This window comes from Malania oleifera, chromosome 5 (genome assembly GCF_029873635.1).
Source record: "Malania oleifera isolate guangnan ecotype guangnan chromosome 5, ASM2987363v1, whole genome shotgun sequence".
NCBI lineage: Eukaryota > Viridiplantae > Streptophyta > Magnoliopsida > Santalales > Ximeniaceae > Malania > Malania oleifera.
This window is the reverse complement of record NC_080421.1, coordinates 26,097,204-26,108,879: the sequence shown is the minus strand read 5'-3', so window position 1 is coordinate 26,108,879 and position 11,676 is coordinate 26,097,204. Positions and strand designations below refer to the sequence as shown.

At 37.1% G+C, this 11,676-nt stretch overlaps 1 protein-coding gene across 3 annotated transcripts in view; it reads left to right on the top strand.

Annotated features, from left to right (window-relative positions):
• Positions 1 to 476: 476 nt before the first annotated feature.
• Positions 477 to 11,676, top strand: part of LOC131155001 (protein ENHANCED DISEASE RESISTANCE 2) — a 75,269-nt gene continuing 64,069 nt past the window's right edge. For 2 of the 3 annotated variants that reach the window (XM_058107875.1, XM_058107873.1), the window contains exons 1-2: positions 519 to 1,269; positions 1,736 to 1,810. In XM_058107875.1, the coding sequence (XP_057963858.1) occupies positions 1,132 to 1,269; positions 1,736 to 1,810 (213 nt within the window). In that variant the 5' untranslated portion in view covers positions 519 to 1,131. Of the gene's footprint in view, positions 1,270 to 1,735; positions 1,811 to 11,676 lie in introns of all 3 variants that reach the window. The other variant, XM_058107874.1, reaches the window with a different exon arrangement.

Here is an 11,676-nt window from a genome sequence, read left to right as displayed (position 1 = left end):
ACAAAAACTTATCAGTCATTTTAGAAAATCCTTTTGATCTTTTCCGCACTAAAAGACAAGTTTGGCTGCCCCTGGCCTGGAATCGCGCGTAATCTAATCATTCTGTCACAGCGATTTATGCAGCGAGGCATGAGGGTGTTTGCGTCATTTCATCTAGGAGGACATATTCGTCATTTTGTCTGACTCCGAACCACAGAAAGTAGAAATTACTTTGGCAAACTCTTTTCAAATTTCGAAAAAAACCTGGCCGCTTGAGAAATTGTTACGTGCAGCCAACTTGTTCTCCACTGGTACAGCTTGCAAAGTCAAAACCCAATCATAAAGAGACACGAAGCAGATCAACCTACGACACTTTTTGGACGCATACGTGGTGTGCTCCAATTGGCCATTACGTGGCGGTACACGCTGTCCGTCGCGAGGTGGTCATCGCGACAGCCCGCCGGCTATCGGCCGTCGGGGTCGTCGCAGCGCTTCTGAAAACCAAAATAACACCAAAAAAAAAAAAAAAAAAAAAAAAAGATACAACGTTTCCTTCCGAGCCTAACCCTTTCAATTAAATGTTTCAATGAAAATCGCACAGTTCTTCACTCTCTCACCCTCTCTCTTCCTGCGAATAAGACTTCGGAGCCAATTCGCATGGTAATTCCGGCAGAACAGATCGGGCGTTCCTTGTTTTCTCTCTCGACTCTCTCTCCATCTACCTTGTCTGTGAAGGCGATTTCGGATGCCTTGGATCTTTCATGTCATTTTTTGATTGATAATCACGCGAAGAAGACTAGAAGAGCTTTGAGGAAGTCTCCGAGTTTCTGGATTCCTCGCAATGTGGAGGTTTAGCTTGTAGGTTTCGAGAATTCGGAGTCTGTTTCAGCAAATGAGGCTTGAAATCATCAATATTAATTTGAATTTTCGTTCGTATTCATGCGATTGTTTGAAAGAGCGGTTCGATTTTGTGAACTTCTGAGGACTGGAAGGGGCGAATGAGCGATCAAGTTACGTAGGTGTATCGATCTTTTGGAAGTGAGGATTGTAGTCCGGGCTTCCGAATTTGTGAGATTTTTTTCGATTTAGATTTGTTTAAGAGTATGCGAGTGAGAACGGTTAGTGGATTCTAAGGATCGGAAGTGGTTCAAGATGTCGAAGTTGGTGTATGAAGGGTGGATGGTGCGGTATGGGCGGAGGAAGATCGGCCGATCATTCATCCACATGCGGTACTTTGTTCTTGAGTCTCGGTTGCTCGCATATTACAAGAGGAAGCCCCAGGATAGTGTGGTAATGCCTTATTTTGCCTTATTTTTGGTTTGAAAATCCTATGTCAGTGATAAAATAAATTGAAGTACCTTTTGCTCGTTGGGAATTTACGACCTAGGTGTTTAGACTTCCTTGGCGATTATCCTTTTTGTAAAGGAAGAGCATCTTCTTTGAAAATATGATTGATTTTTTTAACTGGTTCCGGAAAAGAAATAGAAGAATCTTATCTTAAAGCATCTCCTTTCAGGCATTTGATTCTTTAGCATCGTTCTTTGCAGTCAATTTTTTTTTCCCACATAGTATATGTAGAATTTTTTTGATTAGTAACTGCACATAGTTTTTCTATATAAATAAGAAGTGGAGAAAAAATCCCCAAAAGGTTTTTCGCTGTGAATTATAGATTTTCTGTTTCTACCTTTTCCCTGTTTCTCTTTCCTATGCGTTTTGTCTGCTGTTGGCACTCAAGTTCTCTTCTATGTTTAATCAGGTACCGATCAAGACCCTTGTTATTGATGGCAATTGTCGGGTGGAGGATCGAGGCCTGAAGACTCACCATGGACATGTGAGCTGTTAATGTCATTTCTTTGAAAAAAATAAAAAAACTGAGAAATTCATATGTGAAGTGTTGTGAGAAACCAATATACTAATTTGCTTGAACAAGTCTAAACTAGTTGTTGGTAATACCTTGAAAATTGGTTGCTTTGGTGCATACAGCTTTGTAAAATTTATTTGCAGACTTTCGTGCTCGTGAAAACTGAGCATGATCATATAGAATTTTGAGGATGCACTGAGTGAATTTGGAGAATCAACACCATTTTTGCTGTACTGCATTATTTATTTATTTATTTTTTAAAAAGCTGATCTGTGTCATACATAGCTACTATTGATATAGATGACAGAGTTATTAATTGAATGAGGCAATGAGTGTGCCATTAGGAGGATGCCTTGATTTTAGGAGTCAAGAGCTTTTGATTCATGTGTAAGTGCAAGCAGAGGCAATACAATTGCACAACAGGGTTCCAGTGCTCTTCTTTGATATGATATCCATGCTGAGAAGGGTGTGTAAAAGAACGTTTGTTGTAGTGTGTTTAGTGGGCATTCCACGATCTGCATGCAAAAGCTACACACGCTAGTGTGAACCACGTGCCTATTACACAATACAAATGATAAAAGTACATACCCAATTTTAGTAAATCTGCCTTATTTTTGTAACAAAGATCCAGTTATTCTCAAATTTGAGTCTTGGAGAACTTCATTGCGTTTTTTCTGAGGAGCTGTTGTTAATATTATTATTATTATTATTTTGATACAACTTGCATTTAGTACTTTGTATTTGTGATGTAATATGAAAACGTAGCACTTTGCATTGGGTTTGATTTTTGTTAGACATGGAGCTAGAATACAAAGTTTGGTTATATTCGGCTTAATAATTAGAGGGAGAGAATATGACATACATTCAAGGAAGAAAAAAAAGGAGAGATAAAGATTGAAGTTGGGAAATCTACTCAATTTGTTTAGCTCCTTCAATTTAAGTCTCCATTTTGGAGGGAGCTCTTGTCAAATTCAAATTCTAAATTAGGAGAGACAAAGGGAGAGTGTTAAAATTTGAGTAAATAAAGAAGGGTGTTTTTTTGGTCCAATTAAAAAGGGTAAAACACTCTAAGGTCCTAACTATCCATGCTTTTATGTGTAGTATAATAGGGTGGAAAATCTTATTCTTATTTATTTATTTATTTTTTAAAATATAATATAATATAATATAATTTTTTTTATGTATCATTCCTTGTGGTGAAAGAATTACAAGGTTTGGGTTCACCTTAAATTGAACCAAATGAGCCATTTTTTTCACATTTGAACTAGATTATTGATCCATTTTATTATAGCTAACATTACAAAATAACTCGACAACACTTAAAATACAAAAACAGAGAATTTGAACACGATAACTATCATAACTGTTTAATACAATACACAAGGTACTTATATACCCACATTAAAACTAAACATATAATTACAAAATTGCCCCAAAATACAAAAAAAGTTAAAATAACCCTAAATTAATTAAATATCTAAAATAACTAAATTTCAAATTCAAATGTGATAACTATCATAGCAGGCTAATGCAATACACGAAGTACTTGTATGCCCAACGTAAAACCTAAAGCAAATAATTACAAAATAGGCCCAAAATACTTAAAATACACAAAATAACCCTAAATTAAGTAAAATTTTAATATAAGCACAAATTTCCAAACTAAAATAAAAACCCTAATTTCCACAACTATAACTACAATATAAGCATCTAAAGTTCTCTATTGACGATCCTGCGTCACCAATGTTACCTAGAATGCAGAATCTTCCCGTTCATGGAATGGGAATGGGATTGTGGTGCGACAAATGCCCTAAAATGTTGAAGTTTAGGGGAAATGGTGGTAAAATATTATGGATGTTGCTTAATACTGAGCTCTCGAGAAGACTCTTATTATAGGCCCAATATTTGAGTAAATATGTTGCAAGTATCATGAGTTGTTTTTATGCATGCCCTGATATTGTGCATCTTGAGACTGCACTTGGATAGTTATGATATTGAAGTTTCTGCATGGGTATGGCTTTATGATTCGCAAAATCTTGAATTGAGGCATGGACTGATGCAAATTGGGTTGGTTCAGCATATGGCTCATAATCGATATTTGGATTTGCACCTTTATTTAGAAGGTTAGGGAAGTAAGAAACAAATTATGGTGGCTAAGTATTCTATATAGTGGAGCTCAACTGTTTGGCATGCATGTAAATTGTTGATTTGTCTTCTCTTTTTGAAGAACTTGGACTACTCTCATTGTCAACTGAATGTAAGAAGGCAGTGGTAGTATGGCTCATAATCAATTTAACATGATCAAGAGAAGCATATTGAGTTTTATAGATAAATTGTTATAAGAATGATTCGGAGTGAGGATATAAATCCCTAGCTTTTGGAAGAGTTTATCCAAGTAATCATGTTTCCTGTAGGAGTTATAACACTTGTAGATAACACTCTTTTTTCATCTCATTATTATATAGGTCACGTTATTATATAGGTTTGGACCCTCTATTTAATTTAATATTAGGAAGCAAATTAGGCTGTGAACTCAAACCTTGAAGCTTGAGTTAGACAATCTTATGATGAGTTATGACATCGAACTTGATATTTGAGAAAAAAATTCGAGATTTTTCCTTCAAGAATGTTGGAGGCAGCAGTAGGGTTGAGGATCTCACTGCAGGTCTCTCCTTGAGTTGTAGAACTGGTAAAACCTTCGGTGGCAGCTCCGTGGGTTGGATTGGCCTCAATGGTCGACCTGACGATGCTTCTCCTTATTTATCCTGGAATTTAGGGCACTGGTAGTTGGATATGATGTTTGGTTATAAAAATTTTATCCTTAAATTGAGTTTTAATCTTTTAAGTTATGCTTTTAAAATTTGAAAAAGGGAGTTGGACGAGATTTTAATGAGTTTTAGAAAAAGTTAATAACTCTGATGGCCATTACACTGAATTTATGCTTATAATGGGATTCCTTCTTCAGTCATAGATGCGGATGCCTTTTTGTGTTCATCATATCACTTTTCTTTGTAAACAGTTTTTTTGGATAGAAAAAGAAGCTTGAGTGAAATTAGCAAGGAGAAACAGATACGATAAAGGAGGACAAGAAGTCCTCACTCATTAAAACAGAGAGAAAAATCAACATCAACTTAATAAAGCTACCCAGTGATGAAGAGAGAGAATTGTGGGAGAGAAAAAAGAGAGAAGAGAAGAAGAAGAAATGAGAAGGGAGAAGAAGAGAAACTGCTGTAGGCTGAAAAGGAATTAGAAAAGGAAAAGGAAATAGAAACAGAACAGAGTAAAGAACCGATAGAGAAAGAAAAGTAGGAGAAGGAAGAAGAGGAGGGAAGAGGAGAAGAGGGAGAGGCTGCATGAGAGGGGGGAAACAGCTTGGAATTTTGATTTAAATCTAATAACTGATAACTCATTACAATACATAAGACACTATTTATATACCTAACATTATGACTTACAACTAAAAGAAATAATTATAAAATAGCCCCATAGTACTTCAAATACATAAATAAACCTAAATTAACTAATAATCTAAAATGCCCAGAATATTTCCAAACTAAAATAACAATGCTGATTTCTAAAGCCATGGCAATATAAACATTCAAAGTTTTCCATTGGTGGTTCTCCGTCAAACTCCCCTTGTTAGAGAAAGTTCAACCTCGAGTTCTGAAATGGTGTAGTAACTTTAGAACTCCACACGCAGGACAAAGTTGAACATGTAGGCAACAGGAGGTAGCAGAAACTCGATTGCATTGTCTATTACCATGGGAGAGTATCTAAAAATTCCTCGAATTGCAAGTAGCATAGAAGGCTGCAATGTCCTCCAATAAAATTACAAGTTCTCCAAACAAGAAATCAGTTTAATATTCAAATCTATTGGCAGCTCAAACAAATATACATTCAGTCCATATTCTATAAAGATGAAAAATGCTTCACTAGATTTGGGTAAAGAAGATGTCGAGGGAGAAGATGCAAGGGATGGGGGCACAAATTTACCAATGTTTTCAAAACCAGGTCGGATTAGCTGGTTTGGCTGGTTGAACCAGGAAGCGGACCGTTCCTCTTCGGTTCGTTTTGAGCAGATTTATTTACAAATATAAGACCTAGAAAAATCTGGTTAAAACCGGAGAACCGGCCAACCTGGACAAACTGGATGGAACCAGTTTCATTGTGTTTTGGGAGATTTAGGAATAAAATATTTTAGTACTCCATAGACGTGGCGAGATTAACAGGAAACAAAGACAAGCGACGCCCATGGTTTTAAATCGCGGTGATGGGTGGCGTAACGTAACGGTAATGGGTGTAATGGGAAGCGGGAGTAGCGGATGTTACATAATGGGAAGCGGGTGTAACGGTCGTGAATTTTTTTGTAGCACGCACAACCTTGTGCATATTAGCATACTTTCATGTTTTAAGCTTTTAGCCCTTCTTAGAAAGAGTTTTAGTGTATTTTGGATCCTTTAGTTCGAGTAACTAAATTTTTTGGTAAGGGTAACAAGTTTACATTTGTTTTAAACCACCATTGATAGAAAAATTACGCGTGTGTACATATTTATACTTCTCATTGTTCTTATTTGTGATAAATTCTTATGTGTGCTAAATTAATTAATAAAACAAAATACATTATACACTCCATTAATCTATTAGACACATAAGACATACGAATAATACAAATATAAAATAGCTAGAAAAGAAAGAAGGTTAAAGTTGAAAAATATAGAACATAAATATCACATTACTAATATTGTCAAAATAAAATATTTTCCTAAGTTAGTATTTTTCAAATTGTTAATTAATGCATCTCTTGTGAGTATTTAAAGAAATATTAAATTTTGTATCATTGTCATCCTCACTATAATCTTTTCCCCCTCTCGCCATATGGTATATTGAGAATGATTTATGGATGAGAGGGAAAAAGTGAGAAGAGAAAGTAAAAAAGAAATAAATTTTTTGATGTAACAGTCCTGTAGCAGCTACGTAACGGCTGTAGCGGCCTTTATGTAACGGTTGTGGTCCGCAACGGCCGCTACAGCTGTAATTTTTCTTCCCAACAATTTCGCGGTGTGTAACGGTATCGGTAACCCAAAAAACTGTTATGTAATGGCGTTACGTAATGGTCTTGGCCTTTATTTAAAACCATGGCGATGCCCATGGACGAGAGAGATGGAGATGGAATTATCCAAACACCAAACAGACAATTTTGGAGCAATTTTAGGGAGATGAATAGATTTGAGAGACAATAAAAGAGATGCCAAGAGTGAACATAACATATCTGACATGCTTCAGGAACAAATTTTAGGTGGTGACTTCATCTTGGTAGTGGATCAATTTCTCTGTTAGCCATTTGCAGGTTGTAGGTTCAGTTTGTAATGGGGAATGAGGAAGGTTGTAGCAATTTCTCCTTTAAAACAAATTCCTCTGTCAGCCGCTTGCAGGTTGTAATGGAGAATGGGGAGAGAATGGCCGACTAGGTACAGTGACAGAATAGGTTAGAATTAGATTAGTAACCCTATAAAGTATCTGCTAATTTACATTACCAAAATGCCATTGTGTAAATGGCAATAAAAAAAAAAATAGTTATAGGGCGTACACAAGGGGGATTGAACCTCCAACCTGAAGGATGGATCTATGCAGAGTCGCCACCGGACCAGAATCTTTTTTTTTTTTGATAAGTAATAAGTTTATTGATAACAAAAATGAACACCAATTACAATGGCTTTCTTCCAAGCTTGTTGGGGGATTCTCAAACCTGATCTTATGGCTGTGTTCCATCATTTTTTTGATATAGGTCAGTTTGAGAAAAGCCTGAATGCTACTTTCATCACTCTCATCCCTAAAAAAAAGTGAAGCAATTGAAGTAAAGGATTTTCGCCCTATTAGTCTTGTTGGGGGGGGGGGGGTGGTTTGGTTGTAAGATCATTGCTAAGGTCTTAGCCACCAGAGTTCGCACTGTTATGGAAGATATAATTTGAACTTCCCAGAATGCTTTTGTGAGTAACAGGCAGATTCTTGACCCTGTACTTATTGCTAATGAATGCCTTGCTAGTAGATTAAAAAATGGGATGCCAGGGCTTCTTTGCAAATTAGATGTTGAGAAGGCTTTTGATCATGTAAATTGGGGTTTTCTTATGCAGTTACTAGAATGGGGTGGGTTCTCTGCAAAATGGAGGCGGTGGATTTTCTTTTGTATATCTACAGTTCATTTCTCCATTCTGATAAATGGCACTCCTTGTGGATTTTTTGAGAGCTCTATGGGGTTGAGACAAGGTGACCCATTATCTCCTTTCTTGTTTGTCTTGGTTATGGAAGCCCTGGGGAGAATGTTGGATAAAGCTGTCCATGATGGTCACATGTCAGGCTTTGGTGTGGGACGTATAGAGGGAAGAGCTTTGGTGGTGTTTCATCTTCTCTTTGCGGACGACACTCTAATTTTTTGTGACGCTGATCTGGATCAGATTTTTTCTCTCCGTGTGATACTTATGTGGTTTGAGGCGGTCTCTGGTTTAAAGATAAATTTGGGCAAGTCAGAGTTGGTTCTTGTTGGTACGGTGTATAATTTGACTTATTCTTGCACGTCATTGGCTGTAAACAAGGTAATCTTCCTATGAAATATTTGGGTCTTCCTTTGGGAGCCAAATTCAAGGAGAAGACAATGTGGAACCCAATTTTAGAGAAGATAGAACGAATGTTAGTAGGGTGGAAACGTTTGTACTTATCTAAGGGAGGTAGAGTCATGTTAATTAGAAGCACCCTATCTAATTTACACACTTACTTTCTATATTTATTTCCTATTCCTGCTTCTGTGGCTAACCGTATTGAGAAACTTCAAAGGAAATTTTATGGGGTGGCATTGGTGATGAACCAAAATTCCATTTGGTTAAATGGGATACTGTTTGCTATCCCATTTCTTCAGGTGGTTTGGGGATAAGGAAGGTAAGGCAGTTTAATGTAGCTTTGTTTGGGAAGTGGTTATGGAGATTTGGGATGGAGAAGGCTGCTCTTTGGAGGCAAGTGATAGAGGTGACCAAGTGCTTAATATTTAGTATATAATCATAAACTTTTCAAATTTATAAAAAAAAAGAAGAAACGAACAGACTGACCAGCAGTCCAATTGGTCCAACCTGAAGGATGGATTTATGCAGATTCGCCACCGGACCAGAATCTATTTGTGTAATTAAGTGCTTAATATTTAGTATACAATCATAAAATTTTCAAATTTCTAGAAAAAAAACCAAACGGTCTGGCTGTTCAACAGGTCCAATGAGAAGAACCAGAAACTGGATACTGGATGGCCTCCCAGTTCGCTGTCCAGTCCAGTTTGAAAAACATTGATATTTACCAGAGGGACATCTCAAGGGTATTTTCAACAACAGGATCCATGATTAAAGAATTTTTTAATGTACTATGGACATCTCAAGGGTATTTTCAACTGTTCCATGATTAAAGAATTTTTTAATGTACTATAGAGCAACAAATTGTTGCCCGTTCTTTGGGTCAGAAATGGCACTTGGGGTTGAAGAGTTTGGGTCATTGACAAAAGTAAGTCTCAACAACGCAGTTTGGTGACAAATCAAGGTCCATTTCTGCCTTAGAAGCGGAAACAGTGTTAGGGTCTCTAAAGACAAGTCTAAGGACCCTATTTTGATAAGAAGATGACTAACTTATGTCCAACAAAGACTCAAAAATTTGTGCACTATTAATATGCAAATCATTTTATGTAGCTGTGAGACTCAATTATGCAACAATTTGCTTCAACTCTTCTAATATTGATTGTTTATCCTCAATAGTTTGAGTTTTCTCTCAACGGCAATATAAATTTTGTTTATTTCATTGGATAGAGTTAATTTCAGGGCTTCTTTTTGGGCTCAATCTTTGGGTTTCTTTCAAGGAATGTTAACGTGAAGATTCCAACACTGCTCAACCATATGAACTTCTCGTCCACCATGAGTTCACTTGTAGGAGGGCCTCTACCTTGTCCATCTTTCCACAACAATCATTTGAACCACCCAGAGAACTTTTGCGAGTGCTTGGTTAAAAACTAGAATCACCTTGTGTGTCGAAAGCAATTCTCTCATAGCCAAGGATTGAAATACTAGATGCAAGGGTTGGAGAATGTGTGTTGGAGGAAGCATGAAGAACACATGAATAAACATTAGTAAAGGATGGCAACTCTGCACTACAAAGAATCTGGGACCGGGTTGCTTCAAAGTTGGGTTTCAAACCCGCTAGAACCTGAAGAATTGTCATATGCTCTCTTTATTTTTGCTTCTTGCAAATATTGTCGGTTATGGGTTGCAGGATGTTAAGTTCCTTATGGATACATTTCTGCAAACTACTATATTACACTTTTGTTTCCCTGTTGTAACTGAAAGTAATCTAAGGAGAGATCATACATACATGTAATGTTACTGGAATATAGGAGCTTGATATTACACTTTTGTTTCCCTGTTGTAACTGAAAGTAATCTAAGGAGAGATCATACATACATGTAATGTTACTGGAATATAGGTGCTTTATATAATTACAAATCTCCTTGCATACTTCTAGGTGCATGCACATCCATGCAATCTGGGGTTCCCATTGAGTACCACAAGAGGGAGACAATCAATGCAACTTTCCTGAATCCACACATATTTCTTTTCATCATCATTGGGCCTGGATCAGAACGTGTTTAGATTTACCTAACCTTGTCAAATTGATTTTAACAACCTTAGATTACTGAACATAATTCTTTCTATCCAACTTTTTAGTTGTCCTTTGTGGCAGTGATGAAGGGAATACTTTTGGGATTCATAGGCTCCATCCCAACACTCACATATGAAACCAATGATAAATAACGTGAACTTTTGGAACAACTAGAACAACTACAAATAAGGTTAACCATTGACACAACCATGAACAAGTCACCAAAACGTGACATAACATTGCCACAACTCCCCAAAATTAACCTACACAAACTGCCACTTCCCCAATGGACCAACGGATCACCTTAATAGTACCAAACAACAACTAACAAATTGTTACGAGCTAACGATAAAAAAAAATTGGATCTTTGAACGAAATACATGATCAACAACTTGATATTATGATCTATGGAAGGATTTAAGTCATTCTAGAGAAAATCGGATAGAAAACAGGTTGGAAAGACTAGCCGGCCTAGCGTTTACTGCAATTTACCAACAAAACACTTTCATTGTCATTCAAGCAAATATAAGTGGAAGCAATAAGCAACTTATGAAAGCAGTGACACTTAAGCAATAAACATTGAAGCAACGTAATTCATTATCAACACCTCCGTTAATGAAATGTGTCTAGCGAGGGAGGCAAGTAGGCTAAACACGTTTACAATAGCTAGTGAGTTTTACAAGTTGATGAACACTCACCCTCCCCTAAATAGTTTTCTATGCTATTCTCACTTTGGCACTAGGAAACATCAATATGACCAAGAAGTCATACTCCCCTTTTTAGCTTAGGGAAAAACTATTTCTGAAACATAACCCTACACTAGTATTTACAAGATGGAAACCCATCTCGAATGCACGAGACAAGCGGTCATAGGCAAGCATAATGCCCTGAACAAGCTCGGCTCGTGGCGTGGGATGGACCTTCTGGCATTTGGCTGGCGCGTGGGGGCATGTGGCTGCTCCTCTGGGCAATGAAATTTCACCTACTTACAGGTTGGAGGGTTCTGGGACTCGGTATAGTATTGGTTTGTGAAATATGGAAGGATTGATCTGAAAAGGGCAGCACTGTCTAGGAAATTTCCAGCGACTGCTGTGTTTTCTGGTGACCTTTTGGACTTGTTTATGATCTCTAGAGGTACAGCTGATCCTCCTATA